Source organism: Apostichopus japonicus, chromosome 16 (assembly GCF_037975245.1).
Source record: "Apostichopus japonicus isolate 1M-3 chromosome 16, ASM3797524v1, whole genome shotgun sequence".
Taxonomy (NCBI): domain Eukaryota; kingdom Metazoa; phylum Echinodermata; class Holothuroidea; order Aspidochirotida; family Stichopodidae; genus Apostichopus; species Apostichopus japonicus.
This window is the reverse complement of record NC_092576.1, coordinates 7199847-7221553: the sequence shown is the minus strand read 5'-3', so window position 1 is coordinate 7221553 and position 21707 is coordinate 7199847. Positions and strand designations below refer to the sequence as shown.

The window sequence follows — 21707 nt, the reverse complement described above, 5'->3', positions numbered from 1 at the left end:
AATCCAAGGGACTCAAAAGAGCTGACGTATGTCAAGTACAGTATCTTACATACAGGATAAAACCACCAATATCATAATGTGTGCAACTAGCGATATAAGTGTGATAACTATGTCAAATGGAAATGATGTAAAATTGTTAAAAGAAATTCTGATGAAACTTTCGTCTTCGTATATCATTTATTAATGTGTAAAAGTAAGTTGGCCTGACGTTTTGATCCTAGCAGGATCTTCGTCAAAGGCTAAACGACAAGTGGCAATAACAGAAGGGACAAAAACATGCACAGAATACAGACAGGTCAATGAGCATGGTGAACACAAAGAGATAGATGTAGGGAATTAGTAGACAAGGGATGGTTAGAAAAAAGAAAGAAACCAACAGGGGAAGAGGAGAGGTAGGAGATAAACAGTGGAGGGACAAAGATAGGATTAAGGGAAGGGGTTAGGGAATAAACTGGAGAAGGACAAAGACAGAAAGGTGTGGAGGGAAAAAAAGGTGGAAGAGAGCTAAGAGAAGGGGGGACAAGGGGAGAAGGAGGGGGGAAAACAGAAGAAAAGTTAGTCATGTCCTTCCTGAAATGTGTATTAATAGTTGTTACAGCATCGAAATTGAAAGTCTCAATCGATAGTCACAATCCCTTTGCTCTTCATCGTTAAATTTCATGTGACATGAAAGCTAATTTTACAACGCTGAGGTTTTTATATAGCAATAAATTATAAATATTTAGACTAATGATCTAAACAAAACACCGTTAATGACAATTAGCCCACAAGACAACTATATCAAATGACGGTTGAAAAAAAGCCAATCTTCATATTCTCTCATGACAGTTCACTTGTTTTTTTCTGTCTAAGATATAAATCGAGATATCGAGAAAGAATGGCAGCATATTCGTTGCGCCATTATAAAATAATTCATATTGTTTCCATTACGATTTATTTCATGATCAAAATATCACCAGTGGATAGCTTTGATATTACTATTGACAGCAAACCAGGCGATAAAGTGATATTAAACTGTACAGCTAATGAAGCGGCTCTAAAAGAATGGAAATACGAGGGTTATTTGATATTCCATAACCAAGAACGATTCGCACAGGAAATGAAGAATACAATATATGCGGAAGAAGAATTCCGAGAACTAATGAACAGCAGCGTACATGTAGATGAAAACAATTCTCTGATCATAAATCCTGTTAGTACAGGACACGAAGGGACATATACGTGTTGGCTTGACGAGAAGAAGAAGGAAAAGGTTTTGCTCAAGATTAAAGGTATGTATAGTTTCATACTCTTTGATATAATGTTCTTCCCATCATGGAGATATTACAATTCTTCGTCTAAAAACCTGCAAGCTAATAAATATATCAATATGCATGGTTTGATTTTTATCTAATTGGTTGAATAAAAGTTACTTGTTAACCTTTCAGCAGAAATAAAATAAGAACTAGAAAACCATACAAGAATTTAGCCAACCGAGTCCTTATGCTGAATTAATTAAATTTGATATATTAAATATGCAACCACATATCACGCAAACGTCAATGATAAAAGACGGCATTGTATTTAATCGTCAATTAATTATACATTGGTATAAATAACGGTAAATAGGTTCTTTTTCTCCAAAGTGTACACATTAACGGAGACTAAATTTACATCCATTAAATGTGCACAGTCTGTTAGTATATTTATTGGTACACGGTTACAGCTATATGTTACATATTTTCCCAAACTAGTGCCACCTGACATGAGTTTGTCAATTAATGGGAAAGAATACAAGACCGAGTTGGTTTGGCTTGTTAAGGGAAATAACTTCACAATCACCTGCCTTGCGCTCAACTCAATACCGGCTGCAAATATAACCTGGAGTCGCCAAGCTTTGAGTTCTGACCAAACGACAGAGAAAGACGGTATTGTTAACGACAACGGTAATACCATAGATTCAATTCAACTTCGACAATATATTATGAACCAGAACAGGATGAAACACTGGTCTGTTGTGCATTGTTCGGGGCCGAAGTCGTTGGCAAGTTCATACTGAAAGTTTCTACTTATGGTAAGAAAGCTTTTCTAACACAGTAACGACTTTGTTCTCGGTTCCTACACTGTCGATTAAAATACACCTCTTCATCTCAACCCATAGTCTTATAGAGGTATGTTAGTTTAAGTCAAAACTCAGTCATTAGATGCACATCATGTCTACTAATGATGACAATCGTACAACCGGTTATTCATCTATCTATCTGTCTTCTTTGATTCCTAGAACTTATACTCCAACCGGTCGAAGTAGAGGTCAACGGAACCGCCGCTATGGATAAAATACCTAGAAAGACTAAGGCCATGGTTACGTGTGCCGCTAACATAACAAAACTACCTTATCATGATAACCTTGTATGGAGAGTTAATAGTACATCCGACTTCTATTCAGAGAGCAAGTTCACTGACACAGACGCTCATCAAGGTTCCTCTACCAGATCTTCTGTGGCATTATACTCAGTAACGTACTTACCACAAGAAGTAAGAGAGTTCATCGAATGCACAGTTACAGATAACACATTTGGTACTACTACGACAATTTGGAGGAGCTTCCAAACCTTTGGTAAGATATTCATGAAATATGTCATCCACATTAGATGAGGAATGAATGAAAGCAACACCAAGTTGACTACATTCACGCAAAGCGATTTGAGAGGTATTGGAGATTAATGTTGTATTGTTTTATTTATTTTTATCAGTTTTCATAACTTAGGGATCCACCCCATCGATGTTATGATGTAACAATAAGCTCCGTACTGTACTTCCTTAATATATATGCGGTTTTCTTTTCCTGTTGTGTTGACTGTTTCTGATACCGACAAATGTGATAAAATACTGATCGGTTACATAATTTGAAGCTTCAACATGATTCATTTATTTTCTTTAAAAGGGTAGAATACTGATATTAAACCTATCGTAGTTATCACGGTGTGCAGTATGTTAGTATTGTGCTAAATTACGTAGTTATTAACGCTCATGACGCACAGATACACAACTTTTACGTGACCATGAAATGAACGAAGAATCCAGAATCTTTATAGAGGAAACATTGTTATGTTAGGTATAAGTAATAATTTCTCATATTCAATCATTCTACGACACATTTAGGTGTACACTGACTTTAGTTTGTATTCATCATATATTAATGTGCACTATTAAAACAAACAATAAAAAATCACTCCTTTACAGTGTTCATTGTGATCGCTCAATCTAGGAGAAATTCTAGCCCGCATCGCGGAGTGATTTGTAGCATTATGTTTAGCGCAACTTACTATTGTGCAGTATTGTGAACTATTGTGCAGTACTGTACACTATTGTGCAATAATTTCACCATCCTACTAGATACTAAACAGTTAATATACACAAGTTGTAAATAATAGTGTATACATCATCACATTGTTAATCATTTCTCAGATGTGAGTTTGAAGCCAATAGGAGTTCAAGTAAACGGAATCGATATCACTGGAAAAGTGTTCGTAGCGAGGACCAACGATGTCCACGTGACATGTACTGCGAGCATAACTGGAATATCCGATTATAGTACATTTGTGGGAAGAGTCAGCACTACATCAAATATCACATCAAACATAAATTTCACGAGCTCAAACGTTACTCTGACTACTAAATATATCTTCTCGTCTACACTTACTGGGGAATCTTTCTCTGCGATATATTCCCCATCAGAGGAAAAAGGATATATCGCATGTGCAGTAACTGACACAATGTTTGGTACGACCACAACTATTCGACGAAGCTTTGAAACATTTGGTAAGTTCTTAAATGTAACTTAACTTACCATATTTTATTTTGTAGAATGTTCGTAAAAAACAACTGTTGTGTTTCTTTTTCAACTCTCCCGTAAACACCAGGAAGCATATTTTCTTTAATTGTATGTTCCGTTTGATTACATATTTAAATTTTGTCGACGTTACACTATCTATTAATGAGATGGAGGACAACAGGTCCATATACATCATCAGAGAACAGGGAACGTACTATGCAACATGCAGTTTCTTGTTACAAAACGTGCCAATAGACATTACCTGGAAAGTTATAAACACCACCTTTCCAAAGGTAACCTCTGGTGAATCTTCATCAATATTGATATTCTCGCCTACTAAAAGAACAGGGAGTGTCGCGTGTGTCCTAGAAGGTCCTTACAACCAACTTTACTACCAAACAATATCTTTTGAAGTCTCTGGTGAGATTATTTATAATTTTCACTGTATTGATTTCTTGTACTTTCTTCTTCTTTCTCATATCTTGCATGTACTATCCACTTATTTCATTAATGGAAAGATTTACATATACCTTTCCGAGTTTTTCTTGTTCTGATTTTTCTCCTTTGTTTTACGTATTTTTCCTCCTTTGCATTCTTCTTCAAATTCTTCGTTGCATTCTTCTTTTTTTTGGGCTACTTCTTCGGATTGTTCTTCACATTGTTCTAAACTTTACTTGTTCATATTCTTTTCGTGTTTGCCTTTGCATTGTCATCAGCATACTTCGTCGCATTCTTCCAACTTAAGGATGTTGTGTACTATTGACAGCCGCCTTCTCTTTATTATTATTCTCTCTCATTAGAACTACATTGAAGTTATTCAGTACTTTTCTATAACACTGTTATTCATATTATGTCGGAACAATCGATTCATTATTATTATTATTTTCTTTCCTGATCTGATCTGCTAATTGGTGAAAGTATTTCTTATATACCTTGTAATAATCATTAACACTTTCAAAGTTTGAAATAACTTATCCAGTCAAATCATTTAACGTCTATCACCTTCTGTGAAATCTTTCAGAAATGTTTTACGACGTTACGTAGCTTCTTAGAATGTGGGGGTGTGGTGGTGTTGGTGGTGGTCAGGAAGGGGAATAGGTGAGAAGAGGAGGGATTGGTATAGTGATCTAGTTAAATTATGTAGCTGTTTTGGTCTGTTTTGTAAGGTATGTATTTTTTTCGGTTCAGTTACATTCGGGCATTGTGCTGTCGTCAAGCCCACCAGGTGCTTTCAGCACACTTCCCTTTTCATTTCATGTACTGTTAACGTGTTATTCTGAAAACTGTTTGTTTTATACTTGTACGTTGCTGTGAATAGGAACAATAAATGAAATAAAATGAAATGAAAAGCATGTAATAACATACTATTTTGCTGCAAATATTACGATATGCTAGGTGACAATAGCTCATAAAACAACAACTCAATTATCGGTGTGTTTTAGAAACAACCGGAACTTTGAAATATCATTTGGACATACCTAGTGTTACCTTACAAATCTCATCTGTTGTTAACGGTTTTATGCAGATCCCAAACCAGAGACAGGTTCTTCTAAGAACGACATATATATCATTCTCGCGGGTATTTTCATTCTGGCAGTTTTCATATTCGTACTTTGGAAACAAAATACCGGTAAGCTATCATTTGATATTTTATATGAATAACATTGTATTTTTCAACACATCACATAAATGCATTAAATAAAGATTAACATATCTCATGGAAATATGTCATGATTTTAGTCCAGCTAAACTACAAATTAATTCCATTAATCATCCACACTGTTGTTTCTCTCTACAGCATGTCAGTGTAATAACGTCCTCAGGTGAGTGTGTATTGAAAATGATATACATAGTTTATGAAAGTAAGTATACTTTCTTTTTGTACCAGCTAGCCCTGCTGTAGACTTTCTTTCATATATTCCTCTATGTTATATAATAGATTACACACTTTTGGAAGGAATTACAGTTTAAGCCCTATAAACATCTTTAACTGTCTATCATGAATTGTATATATTTCTTTTTCCTGTTTAATGGTAAGGTGATACCCTTTTGGAGGTTTGACTTGTCAAGAGATTGAACAGAAACTGGAAGCCAAATGCAACATTGATCAGCCACTAGCGTGCAAGGAGGACTGTGAGTATCAATGTTATGAAGTGTTGTCTAACTAACGTGCAAACTAACATCACATCATACAAAAGGCAGGTTGCTATCTTATGACAGTAAAACAAAACATAAAATGATATTCCAGAGGACAAATTGTTTGGAATAATAAAAGAAGAAGTACACTAAGAAATATGGTGAAATTTGCAAAGGAATTTGTATATTGCTTTACCAAAATATTGATAATTGAAATGGTGCTGTTTGTATCATAAGTGAACTTGAATAAAAAAAATCGGACATTATAAACTGCATGCTGAGAGCAAACTGTTTCGTTGTTGGTTTTGGTTTAACCTTTATCTTCACTTTATAGGTTTGACTTTGGATTGAAGACGTTTTCAAGTTTGACTGAGGAGATATGAAGTTCCGTACCGGTTCCCATACCCATACCCATACACATAACTATAAACATACACATACACACACAAAAACACATGTCATATACATACACATATATTACTGTAAAGAAGACGCATAAGAAAACAGTCAATACACAGATATGTCAGTGTGCATATATGATATCATACCTGTTTGCCTCAAGTTCAGTTTCGTACAACACGTGTCACGTTCAAATGTTGTAAGTAGGTAACAACAATTACCTCATATGTAACAATCCACAGTTGATGGGGAACTATATTATGTTACGGAATTGTTTCATCAACTTAATTTCCACACACAGATTTAACCAATTGCTCCCCACTTGGAATTCATCCATTAAAGAGAGGCCGTCTTTCGGGAGCCTTCGAAACACCTTCATGACGTTTCTAAAGAATATGAAGCAGGTCAAGTTAAACAAACAAAACACGTAACAAATAGCTACTGTAGCTCTCTTTCTGTTATCACCTTTGTTATTCTATACAGTCAGTTACTTAAATTGGTGAGTTTTAAAGTGCTAACCCTTTCTGTAATTCCTTTCTATTGTAGGCAAGTGGATGCTCGGACGATGAAGGAGATCCAGAGGAACCTAATTATTTCGTGTTGGCCTCAGAGGATGGTGACAACAATGATTATATTGATGTTTCCACTGCAGATAATAATGCAAAGTCATACCAAACTGATCAATAATATCGTGTCTTCTGTTTGGAATCAATCTTTATTTTCGTTTCTATATTTATTTGTGTAATATGTGTTTTTTTTTTCTTTTATCGACATGACAGTAAAGGTACATTTCATCAGCCTAAAGTGACCAATTTAATTATATATATATATATATATATATATATATTTTTTGGGGGGGTGGTGGGGGTTCCATCATCACTACATTTATGATTGTCTTTTTGCAATCATTAAATTTGACATGTAACCACCACATAAAGTCTATGCGTTATGAATAGATGACTAAGAAGAAGCCAACTGGGTAAAGTATTTTTTATTATTTCTCCATACTCCACAACGTTCATTCTGAGGATAAATAATCAGTACGCATCAACCGAAGTTATAGGTGAGTAAGCCATGCTGGTAATATGATGAAGTAATATTCCTGTAGCAGACAAAGTCAAACGTACATTGAAAATGTTCCTTACTGTGAGTTGACAACCACATCCCAATATCTGTTTCCTAACTCAAAGATATGGTTGATTGATTAGAGCCTATTTTTGATGGCTAAATTCTCGATTCTCCCCTGCCTTATTAATAATGTATTACTCCTTATTAATTATGGTTTAATTGTAGCTAACACTTGTACATATTATTATCATTTTTCACCCTCTTTTCTATTATTTTCTGTTTGGAAGTCTTCTGTGTTGTTAAACCATGTACATAGGCTTTACAGAAGACTGCCCTTTACATTGTAAATAGTTATGTGCTATCTATCTATCTATCTATCTATCTATCTATCTATCTATCTATCTATCTATCTATCTATCTATCTATCTATCTATCTATCTATCTATCTATCTATCTATCTATCTATCTATCTATCTATCTATCTATCTATCTATCTATCTATCTATCTATCTATCTATCTATCTATCTATCTATCTATCTATCTATCTATCTATCTATCTATCTATCTATCTATCTATCTATCTATCTATCTATCTATCTATCTATCTATCTATCTATCTATCTATCTATCTATCTATCTATCTATCTATCTATCTATCTATCTATCTATCTATCTATCTATCTATCTATCTATCTATCTATCTATCTATCTATCTATCTATCTATCTATCTATCTATCTATCTATCTATCTATCTATCTATCTATCTATCTATCTATCTATCTATCTATCTATCTATCTATCTATCTATCTATCTATCTATCTATCTATCTATCTATCTATCTATCTATCTATCTATCTATCTATCTATCTATCTATCTATCTATCTATCTATCTATCTATCTATCTATCTATCTATCTATCTATCTATCTATCTATCTATCTATCTATCTATCTATCTATCTATCTATCTATCTATCTATCTATCTATCTATCTATCTATCTATCTATCTATCTATCTATCTATCTATCTATCTATCTATCTATCTATCTATCTATCTATCTATCTATCTATCTATCTATCTATCTATCTATCTATCTATCTATCTATCTATCTATCTATCTATCTATCTATCTATCTATCTATCTATCTATCTATCTATCTATCTATCTATCTATCTATCTATCTATCTATCTATCTATCTATCTATCTATCTATCTATCTATCTATCTATCTATCTATCTATCTATCTATCTATCTATCTATCTATCTATCTATCTATCTATCTATCTATCTATCTATCTATCTATCTATCTATCTATCTATCTATCTATCTATCTATCTATCTATCTATCTATCTATCTATCTATCTATCTATCTATCTATCTATCTATCTATCTATCTATCTATCTATCTATCTATCTATCTATCTATCTATCTATCTATCTATCTATCTATCTATCTATCTATCTATCTATCTATCTATCTATCTATCTATCTATCTATCTATCTATCTATCTATCTATCTATCTATCTATCTATCTATCTATCTATCTATCTATCTATCTATCTATCTATCTATCTATCTATCTATCTATCTATCTATCTATCTATCTATCTATCTATCTATCTATCTATCTATCTATCTATCTATCTGTCTATCTATCTGTCTATCTATCTGTCTGTCTGTCTGTCTGTCTATCTATCTATCTGTCTATCTATCTGTCTGTCTATCTGTCTATCTGTCTATCTGTCTATCTATCTGTCTATCTATCTGTCTATCTGTCTATCTATCTATCTATCTATCTATCTATCTATCTGTCTATCTGTCTATCTATCTATCTATCTATCTATCTATCTATCTATCTATCTATCTATCTATCTATCTATCTATCTATCTATCTATCTATCTATCTATCTATCTATCTATCTATCTATCTATCTATCTATCTATCTATCTATCTATCTATCTATCTATCTATCTATCTATATTAACATTGTGCGAGAAGACTGAGTGATGATAACACGTGATGGGAAAGTCCACCTCATATTTATCTGCATGGTTTTCATCCAGATGTCGCAGGAATAACATTAACATTTTGAAAACTTCACTGTTACTTAAGTACTTCCATACACAGTTGTAATAATAAACGTGTATAGTGGCAGGAAGGACCATGAATAACAAGATTACTTTTGAGTATTATATTAACAGCGACATTATGAATATCTCTACTTCCTACTACAACATATGTAATCAATTAACGGCTATAGTATGGAACTTTCATTTTTGAACATAGAAACACGTCCAACGAGATTATTAGTATTGTTTTCCAAAAAACAGCCTGTACAGATAAGTAATATATTAATAGGTCACCGGCACGTACAGAGTTATTTTTAATATTCGAAGACATCATAACGTAATGAACGTTAATAAAGTGTATAGGAAGTAACATGTTTTCACTCTTTTTTTCTGAGCAATAGTTGTATAAATTTCTTCAAGGAATGTCTTATGAGATATACACAGAGCAGGGCTAGCTTTTTTTTCTGTAATCTGATTGGTCTACTTTAATTACGTCATTCCCCTTCAGCCAAAGAAAAGGGGTTTTTTTTTAATGTTTTTTTTTGGGGGGCAATAAGAAAAGGTCAACAATCTACCATAGGTATTTGTAGGATTCACGAATTGGAGAAAATATCATTTTTACTGAACTTTAAAGCCATAAAACTATAGTTAATTTGTATATATATATATATATATATATATATATATATATAATATCTGATATAAACGGGAGTTTAATGTCCTTTGGCGATGCATTTAACATCAGTGAGTCGTCATGACAACACAAAATCAAGGAAGAATTAAGAAATCAATACTTTGACATCCCCAAATAGGCTATAATAGCTCAAGCCACCAGCTTTAATAATGTTGGTTGGACAAACCAGGTGAAACTTCTGTCTATGCTCTAGCGGCACTGGAAAGGGACGAATTTACTGTGTACGTCAATGGGAAAAGATCAACAATCTACCATTTAGAAGTGGAATAAAAATACGTAAACCACTCACAAACACACCCCTTGCTCTTTATATACTATTTCATGGTTTTGGCTGATGCCTCATATACTGGGCCAGGCACTCAAGAACTTGTTTGTTTATTTTTGAGTGTCTAATAATGCAGAATATACAATCAACACATACTACATATGAACAATCTTCTGTTTTCCGTTTTTGCCATACACACCCCTTGCTCTACATATGTTGTTTCATGGTTTTGGTGGATGCCTCATATACTGGGTCAGGCACTCAAAAACTTGTTTGTTTAGTATAAAATGCTTCATAATGCAGAATATACAATCAACACATACTACATATGCAAAACTTTCTGTTTTGCGTTTTTGCCATATTATGTTCAATGACTACAATATATCAATCTTGGAGGTGTTCAACACATGGTTCACGAGTATGTTGATCTTACGTTGGTAAGGCAGGATAAGAGGAATGTACATGGAAACTTAGATATAATGCTATACATGTACGAAACTGCGATTTAATCAATGTATCGAGCAGAAAAAAATATAAATACGGCTTACATCCATAACAACGAGTGTTCAGTATTTCCTAGGATTTTCCATCTACAAACTTCTCTCACTGATAGACTTCAGTCCAAATTGTGTAGGAATGACAATGAAAGTAAAAATACAAATACAACGGAAGCCCTGATGAAGGTTACTTACCTCGCTACACTCCGAATCCTTACATCAAGGTATGTACAATGATACACTAGTACATATTAAAAGCTGAATACCAGTTCAAACCGGTTTGATCCAGCTTAGTTCACTTAGATTGCGCTTTGCAAACAAATATTTAACAGCTACACACAAGCAAACATTGCAAATGTTTGTCAGGTGTGCATTCGTAAAAGAGCTGCTGAAAGGACACAATATTCTGAAACCAGCCTACGTGACGACGATGTCTAAATTGCCAGGTTACGCTTTTAACCACACTGTTAATGTAATGAAATATTAATTCACATAGCAGCTCATAAAATAACAAAAGGCCGTTAAAAGCTGCTTTTACAGGAGACATCTAACTATTTCAAGTGCTTGCTTTATGTATTTTTAGACTCACAAGGTAATCTTCATCCAGGTATTTAACCAGGAAGTTGCGAGGAAACGTTCATATAATAAGTTGCGTGCGACATTTCGTGGCTGCACCCTATGAGAAGTCCCACCAGAGACACATATATGTTGCACACGTTGCTGCCCAAGGAGTGACTACCTTAATGGAGCAAACTTAGGTGTGGGTGTGTACGTTGTCAATGACCAGGGGTTATTTGTAGTGTCGCGTGAGGAGACATTCCCTGTATACAAGACCGAAACCTACAGCATAGTTAACGAGTTATACACAAATATAGCTATATGCCAAATATCCTGATTATTTATGGAGTTCTCCTGTTTCCAAGATTACATATTTGGGTAGTGTTTCTTGTGTCCCAATCTTGTGAGAATGTAAATATCATCCGTAGTTCTGGTTACTACCTTTCTCTCAAAAGTGTTGGCAGCAATAATCAATTGAGAAATTTGCTCTCTAATAAAAAGGAAGACAGCCATGATGGGTAATAGGTAATCGACCATTTCAGCAACAAAACAAAGGAAACAGAATAAAATCATCTTAGCAGTCTCTTGCCTTTCCTGAAGTGATAGTTTACTTAACATTAAACATCAAGTCTAGTAACTTGTTATTTTTCTAACAAGAAGTTGGTATCAACTCATATGTAACTACATTTCGTAGCAGAGACATAAAATACATAAGCTAAATGTCACGATTCTATTGTGACAGTCGTTTGATTAAATTTGTTGAAGTCATAGAGACAAAAAGTGAATCATTCCATGTTTCAAGCTATAATTTGCCTTGTGTTGCATTTTTACTCTGACCAAGCCATGTCGAAATGCGTACTCTTGAAAACCATCAATGCATCTTGTAACTTACAAGAAACATACTTGGTTGCAGTTCTTTGATTGGTCCTAACACTCGAGATATTAACTTTGGCATCGTTCATGATTATGTTAAACTGTTGATCGGTGAAGGTTTACGCCCTATGCCCTAAACCACATAAATCCATCACCACAGGGTTCTTTTGGTGGATTAAATATAATTCTTATGTTATTCAAACATGTTTTAAACATGCAACTGCACTTTTTGACATTTTTTTTAAATTGTTGTAAATTGTTTAATTGCGCAATGACTTCAAAGACAGTTATTTACACCATTGTTAACCAACATGTTACTTTTCTTCTTTGTTTTCCTTTCATTGCATTCATGTGAAATAAAAGTTTAAATTGGGAATCAGTAAAGTTCTTATGTAACAGTTAATTATTAATATTTGACAGCTGTTGGAAAACAAAAGAGTATAATGTCAAATATTGGATCACTCAATATAAAACATACAAAATACATGTTATACACATCTCCATGTATCTGAACCTCATACTATCATTGTCACTTCCTTGTGGAACATGATATACGTAGATCAACAGTTAACTTAATGTGAAAACATAGTCTACTTGTCTAGTCTAGTCATAGTCTACTAGAGAAAAATTGCTACAAAATTTAAATCAAGAAATAGGAGGATGGCAACTTTCTTTCGGCAATGTACAATTCTTCATATTGTATCAGTAACGATGTATTTGATGATCAAAATACCTTTACGGGAGAGCACAGCCATTAAAATATCGCGAACGTTGAAAACTGGTGCTAGTGTGATATTAAACTGTACAGCTAATGAAGCGGCTCTGAAAGAATGGAAATACGAGGGTTATTTGATATTCCATAACCAAGAACGATTCGTACAAGAATTGAAGAATACAATATATGCAGAAGAAGAATTCCAAAACCTAATGAACGGCAGCGTACATGTATATGGAAACAATTCTCTGATCATAAATCCTGTCAGTCCAGGACACGAAGGGACATATACGTGTTGGATTGACAAGAAAAAAAGGGAAGAAATTTCTTTAACGATCATTACAGGTTTGCAATCTACTAACTTATTTGTTTGCTATTTTGTAGCTCGATTTCGCTTTCCTTTTCCTCTCCATTGGTTGCTTTCAATGATGTTCATATAAAAAATATTCATCCAAGCAAACCCTAAAACATACAAGTCATGCATGATTCTAGCTGATCTTTTATTTTTTAAACCTCCTTGCTTACCTTCAGCAGAAATAACAGAAATTAGAAAGCAATATTACGCGTTATTTATTTTTTAAGTAAAAATACGCTTTTAAATATGGACATATACGCTATTAAATATGTGTTGTATTTATCGTCAAAGGACTTTATATTTTTAATGATAAAGGTAAATATTGCCTTCTTTTCATTCAAAGAATATATATGCACATAAAGACAGACAATGTAACATTTATGTGGGTTGCAAAGTATGTTTACTTATTGCTATTGATACACAGTACACGTTATTTAACTTTGTTTTTCAATACTAGTGCCAGCTGACATGAGTTTGTCAATTAATGGGAAAGAATGCAAGACCAAGTTGTTTTGGCTTGCCAAGGGACATAACTTCACAAACACCTGCAGTGCGCTTAATGTAATTCCAACTGCATATATTTCCTGGGGTCGGCAAGCTTTGAGTTCTGACGATACGACAGATGAAGACTGCATTTTCAACTACACCGGTAATACTAACACCACACGTCCAGACGAGAGATTCAATCTAACCTCGACAATATATTATCAATCAGAACAGGATGAAAAACTGGTCTGCTGCGCATGGTTCGGAACCGATGTAATAGGGAAGAAAATATTGAAAGTTTTGTCGTACGGTGAGATAGCCCATTTTAAACACTTCCCTAAACTTTGCCCGCATCAACATTTCTTCTTTCTTCTGACGATTACAATGAACGGCTTCGTCTTTAAAACAATTCGTAGTCTTATAGAGGCACATTTTATCAGTTTAGTGTATTGTAAAATCATAGGCTACTCCACAAGGTTTTACGTTGGCATAATCTCTACAAATGATTTATCAACCTTGACGTTTACTAGCGACATTCTGTGTTGAAAAGTACAAACTACTGCTCCCGTTGTGTGTATGTTATTTAGTACTATTAATGAACCGAGCAGCTTGTAAGGTCATTCTTAACTAACAGCTATATGTGTCTTCATGTAAATAAATATATTGGTTGACATTGTCAAAGTTTAATAACAAAACCAAACAAGGGAGCCTGTGGTAACTTAAATCAGTAGGAGTAATAGAATGTCAACTCTAAGATATCATAACAGAACGTATAATACGCTCACTTCAAGGGATGTTTTGGTAAAAATATAACATTTAGTTTTGAGAAAAATATATTTCAATTGTTCTTTGGAACACTATTTCAAAATATTTCTCGTTCGTTACTGGGAAAGTGTGGAAGGATGTAATATATTTAAAGGGTTAAAATCGCCAGTCTCCCAAATAATGGATCTCAGTATGAGGTTTGTGATGTGATCGCGGTAGTTATTCTTCGAAAACTTCGCTTTGCTTTGAATCAGCTAGTTGATTTATCCTTGAGATCTGATACCTTTGGATACCTTTGGATGTTTGCTTAGATTATACTCTCTGTATTTAGAGTTTCATCAACATGTTTAGAAAAATTTCTTGTAGAATGAATATACAAAAATATTCCAGCTGAATTACAGCGATGATAATATTTACTCTATTCTTGCCAAGTTAATTAACAGAACATTTTGAAGAATTCAAATCATTGCCATACAAACGCTATGTTTGTTGGATTTTAATGTTACATCGAAAGTGCGACAATTTTAGTAGATTTAGACAGAGAAACGACTAAACTCAAATTCTCCGAGGGAATCAACTACTGAACTTCAGTTTATTTTAACGTTCCTGAGAACCCATGTGACAAAACACGTGGCTTGGGCATACAACTATCGATATTAATGTCATGTTGGCCTAAACATGCAGAAAAAGTTCAAACGTCTTACTGACGAATACATTTTAACTGCCAGTATACCGCTTTAAGTCACAATTCAGTCATGATGAGATGCATATCATGTCTATAGAAATGATGAAAAACATTTAACCAGTTATTCATCGATTGGTATTCTTTAAATTTTAGAACTTGTTCTCCAGCCAGTCCAAATAGAGGTCAACGGAATCGCCGCTATGGAGATACTTCCTAGAAAGACTAAGGCTATGGTTACGTGCACAGCTAACATAACTAAACTACCTTATCATGATAACCTTGTATGGAGAGTTAAAAGTACATCCGACGTCAATTCAGAAAGCAAGTTCACTGACACAGCTGTGACTCTTACCACTCATCAAGACTTCCCTACTAATTTTACTGTGTCAGAATATTCAGTAATTTACTCCCCACAAGAAGACTGCGAATTCGTCGCATGCACTGTTATAGATAAAGCAGTAGGAACGACGAAGACCAAAGGGAGGAACTTACACACCTTTGGTAAGATATCCGCATTAGATTAGGAATTCAAAAGTTGACTGCTGTTACACAAAACGGTATCATGAAATTGCAACGCCTCACACACGTTACATAAGCTATCTAAGGTAAAAAGGAATTGTAGAGTAACTTTCAATAGTTTTCAATCTTCAGAACGCAGGTATGTAGTCCAGTGGAGTATTTATTAGGGTATTTTAAGGCGTTTACTTCTGGGCAGAAACTAAAATCAAGTTCACCGGCACCCTCAACTAGTATTGTGCTAATTACGTAGTTATCAACGATGTGTTTCGCTCATGACATTTTACATATTTTTTATTCATTTCATGACACGTTCAGGTGTACACCGACTTTAGTTTGTAATCATCATATATGAATGTGCATATTAATACAAACAATAAGAAATCACTCATTTACAGCGTTTGTTGTGATAGCTCAATTAGGACAAGTTCCAGTCCGCATCACAAAGTGAATTGTAGCATCTTGTTTAGCGCAACTAACTATTTTGCAGTATTGTGCAGTAGTGTGCAGTGTTGTGCAGTATTGTGTATTAGTATGCAATTATTAACCACCCTGCTAGATACTGAATAGTGAATTTACACAACTTGTAAATAGCAGTGTACACATCATCATATTGTTAATCATTTTGCAGATGTGAGTTTGAAGCCAATAGGAGTTCAAGTAAACGGAATCGATATCACTGGAAAAGTAGTCGTTGCGAGGACCAACGATGTCCACGTGACATGTACTGCGAGCATAACTGGAATATCCGATTATAGTAGATTTTTGGGAAGTGTCAGCACAACATCAAACATCACATCAAATCAACATTTCACGGACTCAAACGTTACTCTGACTACTAATAATATTTACTTCTCGTCTACACTTACTGGGGAATCTTTCTCTGTGATATATTCACCATCAGAGGAAAAGGGATATATCGCATGTGCAGTAACTGACACAATGTTTGGTACGACCACAACTATTCGACGGAGCTTTGAAACATTTGGTATGTTCTTAAATGTAACTGTCGTGTTTTGTTTTTCAACTCTCCCGTAAACTCCAATAAGCATTATTCTTTACTTGTTTATTCCGTTTTATTACATATTCAGGTTTTGTCGACGTTACACTATCTATTAATGAGATGGAGGACAACAGGACCAAATACATCATCAGCGAACAGGGAACGTACTATGCCAAGTGCAGTTTCTTGTTACAAAACGTGCCCATAAATATAACCTGGAAAGTTATAAACACCACCTTCCCAATTGTAACCTTTGAGGAATCTTTATCAATATTGATGTTCTCGCCAACTAAAAGAACAGGGAGTGTCGCGTGTGTCCTAGAAGGTCCTTACAACCAACTTTACTACCAAACGATATCTTTTGAAGTCTCTGGTGAGATTATGTATAATTTTCACTTTATTGATTTCTCGCTCTTCTAATTTCTTCTTCTTTCTCATATCTTGCATGTACTATCCACTTATTTCATTACTGGAAAGATTTACATATACCTTTCCTAGTTTTTCTTGTTCTAATTCTTCTCTTTTGCTGTTTTTTATTTTTTCCCCTTTGCATTCTTCTTCGAATTCTTCGTTGCATTCTTCTTTATCTTGGGCTACTTCTTCGGATTGTCATCAGCATACTTCGTTGCATTCTTCCAAGGATTTTGTGTACTATTGACAGCCTCCTTCTCTTTATTATTCTTTTCTCTCATTAGAACTACATTGAAGTTATTCAGTACTTTTCTGTAACAACCTTATTCATAATATGTCGGAACAATCGATTCTGTTTTATTATTATTTTCTTTCCTGATCTGATCTGCTAATTGGTGAAAGTGTTTCTTATATACCTTGTAATAATAATTATCACTTTCAAAGTTTTAAATAACCAGTCAAATCATTTAACGAATATAACCTTCTGTGAAGTCTTTAGAAATATCTTACGCCGTCACGTATCCTCTTCGTAGCTTCTTAGAATGTGGGGTTGAGAAGGGGTGTGATGGGGATGGGGAATAGGTGAGAAGAGGAGGGATTGGTATAGTGATCTAGTTAAATTACATAGCTGTTTTGGTCTGTTTTGTAAGGTATGTATTTCTTTCGGTTCAGTTACATTCGGGTAGTGTGCTCTCGTTAAGCCCACCAGGTGTTTTCAGCACACTTCCCTTTTCATTTCATGTACTGTTAACGTGGTATTCTGAAAACTATTTGTTTTATACTTGTACATTGTTGTAAAAAGGAACAATAAATGAAATGAAATGAAATGAAAGCATGTAATAAGATACTATTGAGCTGCAACTATTACGATATGCTAGGTGACAATAGCTCATAAAACAAAAACTCAATTATCGGTGTTTTAGTAACAACCGGAACTTTGAAATACCATTTGGACATACCTGGTGTAACCTTACAAATGTCATCTGTTTTTAACGGTTTTATGCAGATACCAAACCAGAGACAGGTTCTTCTAAGAATGACATATATATCATTCTCGCGGCTATTTTCATTCTAGCAGTTTTCATATTCGTACTTTGGAAACAAAATACCGGTAAGCTATCATTTGATATTTTATATGAATAACATTGTATTTTTCAACACATCACATAAATGCATTACATAAAGGTTAACATATCTCATGGAAAAATGTCATGATTTTAGTCCAGCTAAACTACAAATTCTTTCCATTAATTATCCACCCTGTTGTTTCTCTCTACAGCATGTCAGTGTAATAAAGTCCCCAGGTGAGTGTTTATTGAAAATGATATACATATTTTATGAACGTAAGTATACTTTCGTTTTGTATTAGCTAGCCCTGCTGTAGACTTTCTTTCATAAATTCCTCTATATTATGTAATAGATCACACACTTTTGGAAGGAATTACAGTTTAAGCCCTATCTACATCAATTGAATAGAGGCCGTCTTTCGGGAGCCTTCGAAAGACCTTCATGACGTTTCTTAAGAATATGAAGCAGGTAAAGTTAAACAAACAAAACACGTAACAAACTTAAGATTTTAAATGCACTTAATACCATTTGGTTGACATTTGTCGGACTCTACAGACTTTAATATTCTACAGATCGGTGTTGGGTCTCTGTTTAAATTCAACAAATTAAAAATTGAGACTTTTATAGAGCAGATGCTTGGTTTTCAGGTACCCTGTTCGTCTGCTTTGAAAATTGGTTAGGATGCCATCAGATTAGTATAAATGTAACATTTTTACTGAGTTTGTTTTTGAGCGTATTGGTATCGTCTTCACTAAGAAATATATTTGCATAATTGTTAAGATCCTAGAACATATATATTCCTTTATATACTGAAATGAACTAATTATGTGTATTAAATTCTCTGCTTTAGCAAAGCATTGATATCACACAGTTTATATCTTTGTTATCATGTTGTACATAATGACGGATATAATGAAGGCCTACTCTTTAGATTGAATAAATAAACGAAAGCGAAAACGAATAGTAAGTATATGTTTATTGATATTTAGCTTGCCAGATTCATCGGTAACTATAGCCTTGCCCTCGGTTTCCCGAGTTCATGAGTTAAAACTCAGATTTAACCAATTAAAACAATGACATGAATGGGAATGAAATAGCGCATGCCTTAATAATAAAATATATATTTAGTACAAGTGAACCAAGACATTTGTAAACATTCAGTTATACGTCTTTGTATAATCATTACATTTATCGGAGGAAGCTAAGTGTGCCAAAAATATAGATGAATTTAAAAAAAACTAGTCAAAACCTTTCTTGTTAGATCTGCATTCCATTACCGTGCTTTTTATACTATTTATATTGTCACATTATTACAACGCATTTTCTATTTTGCATTTATAGCACTTTTAAAATTTTAAATTTTTCACATATATATATTTTAAATGTTAAAAATATTTTTGTATAATTTTCGTTATCCCATTTGCTGTTTTTTTATAAAATTTATTATCAGATTTTATATAACAAAATTTCTACCGTTTTATACCTTACATTATCGATTTATATATTTGTATAATGTGTTTGTATGTATTTTACTTTAAAGCGCCTTAGAGCAATTTCTGATAGGATAAGGCGCTATAGAAATATTGTATAATAAAATATTAAAAACGTGAGCTGTATTTACTAACAAAGTGTCACTTGGTAGGACAAATATAATCAAATTAATTTTCCGTCTTCTTTGGACAACTCTTCATGACAATTTTCCACGACCTCTGACACATTTGATATCCTTCGTCTTTACATTTTAAAACTTTGACACAACAAAGTTGACCTTGATATTTGAAAAGAAAATTCATAATAATAATAATAAGCTTACTTTCTATCGTTGAAACATTTAGTACACCATCGTCAAGACAGAGTCACAAATATTTCCAATGAGGACGATGCATTAGTAGTGCGGTGTTGTGACGTACAGATTACATGTCAACTACCAGGTGAAGGTACCATTAAATACTATCTTGCTACTACGACAACTATAAATGGCAACGGAAGCAAAATCATCGCGAAGATTGTCTCCGGTAAGGACGTTTGAGAAGGAAAATCTTAAGTATTATATACAGTTTACAAATCTTCCATTGGTTTCTTAGCGTATCGTCATAATTTCGTACATGCAGTAAGCCATTATGTTACGCACTTACAATATAACAACGTTTTCGGAACGTTATGTAACGTATCATATGTTACCCTTTATGCTTCATAAAAGAGTGGAACGTTGTATAATACACGGTAGTCTCCGCAAGTCGACAAGACTCTTTTTTTTTTATAGACGTTAACAAAGTTGTATAAAGGTATTCCTTTGTTAAGGGTAAGTGTTGATACATGTTGACTGATTGAAGAGGCGGTTAAATAGAAAGCCGATTGATATTGAGGTATATCTCTCTTGGCGATTTTCAAACACAATAAATATGTTCCAAGGGAGGAATGACTCTGACATTTTATACTTTGTAATCCCCTTTCATCTATCTCATTGGGTTCACCGTGCTCATTAATTAACCTGTCTGTTTTCTGTGCGTGTTTTTGTCCCTTCTGTTACTGTACTTGTCATTTAGCCTCTGAAGAAGATCCTGCTAGGATCGAAACGTCAGGCCTACTTACTTTACACATTTTATATTTGATGATACAATTAGGGATATTTATCCCCCTGATCGCCCACTATGCCAATGCCCTTAAATCGCTGTTCAATGCGGTCATATTGTGAAACTTTTGCGAAATCGTGATTGAATACTGGCAAACAAAACCAAAGCAATTTCTTTTAACATAGTGCACCCTTTCTTTATTAATAAAGATGACGCAAGAATGAAAGATATGTTAAACTTTTGTGCCTTGGCAAAGAACGTGATTACGTTACGCAAGCACGAGAATATCGCTGAAATACTCGGGATCGCTCTAGAGGACGGTGAGTATATGATTTGATCAGGGGGTACGAAGCTTCCAAAAAGTGGGGGTGTGGGGGCGGGGTAGCACAACATCAGAGGGGCACTTTCTAATTCCACAACCACCACTATGTATGCTATAAATCGATACACACCGGCCATATCACTTCAATATATATATATATTGTGTTAGTATGCTATCAATACTACTTGTTTATTGAGATTGGTTATTCTTAACAGTGCTACAAAAAGATATGGGATGCTGTTTTAAAAATAACATGTACAGACTAAAAATAAATTATTAAAATAAAAAATTTACAATTAACAAAGGCTTAAGATATCCAAACGACAGTTCTTCATCAAAGGGGCACATTTTATTTGCCAGTAGGGTACATTTGCTATTTTGGAAAAAGGGCACGTGCCCCAAGTGCCACCCCCCAATACCGGCC

At 34.0% G+C, this 21707-nt stretch overlaps 3 protein-coding genes across 11 annotated transcripts in view; all 3 read left to right on the top strand.

The window, feature by feature from the left end:
• LOC139982603 (uncharacterized) overlaps positions 1–21707 on the top strand; it is a 41017-nt gene that overhangs the window by 13462 nt on the left and 5848 nt on the right. The gene's annotated exons all lie outside the window — the stretch shown is intronic.
• On the top strand, positions 751–7153 carry LOC139982613 (uncharacterized). 2 transcript variants are annotated; one of them, XM_071995573.1, is made up of 9 exons: positions 751–1271; positions 2261–2596; positions 3448–3801; positions 3950–4234; positions 5340–5444; positions 5613–5637; positions 5853–5947; positions 6285–6753; positions 6896–7153. In XM_071995573.1, the coding sequence occupies exons 1-7, from the start codon at positions 785–787 to the stop codon at positions 5854–5856; spliced, it is 1596 nt and encodes a 531-aa protein (XP_071851674.1). In that variant the 5' UTR covers positions 751–784; the 3' UTR covers positions 5857–5947; positions 6285–6753; positions 6896–7153. The 2 variants fall into 2 exon arrangements, with proteins under 2 accessions (XP_071851674.1, XP_071851675.1); XM_071995574.1 differs by lacking the exon at positions 3950–4234 and having other exon boundaries at positions 6651–6753.
• LOC139982608 (uncharacterized) lies at positions 12923–20397 on the top strand. 3 transcript variants are annotated; one of them, XR_011798211.1, is made up of 8 exons: positions 12923–13444; positions 13912–14250; positions 15544–15891; positions 16538–16894; positions 16998–17282; positions 18327–18431; positions 18600–18856; positions 20224–20387. XR_011798211.1 is itself a non-coding variant. In XM_071995554.1 (8 exons), the coding sequence occupies exons 1-8, from the start codon at positions 13045–13047 to the stop codon at positions 20261–20263; spliced, it is 1899 nt and encodes a 632-aa protein (XP_071851655.1). In that variant the 5' UTR covers positions 12923–13044; the 3' UTR covers positions 20264–20397. The 3 variants fall into 3 exon arrangements, 2 of the variants coding, with proteins under 2 accessions (XP_071851655.1, XP_071851656.1); XM_071995554.1 differs by having other exon boundaries at positions 18600–18624; positions 20224–20397; XM_071995555.1 differs by lacking the exon at positions 16998–17282 and having other exon boundaries at positions 18600–18624; positions 20224–20397.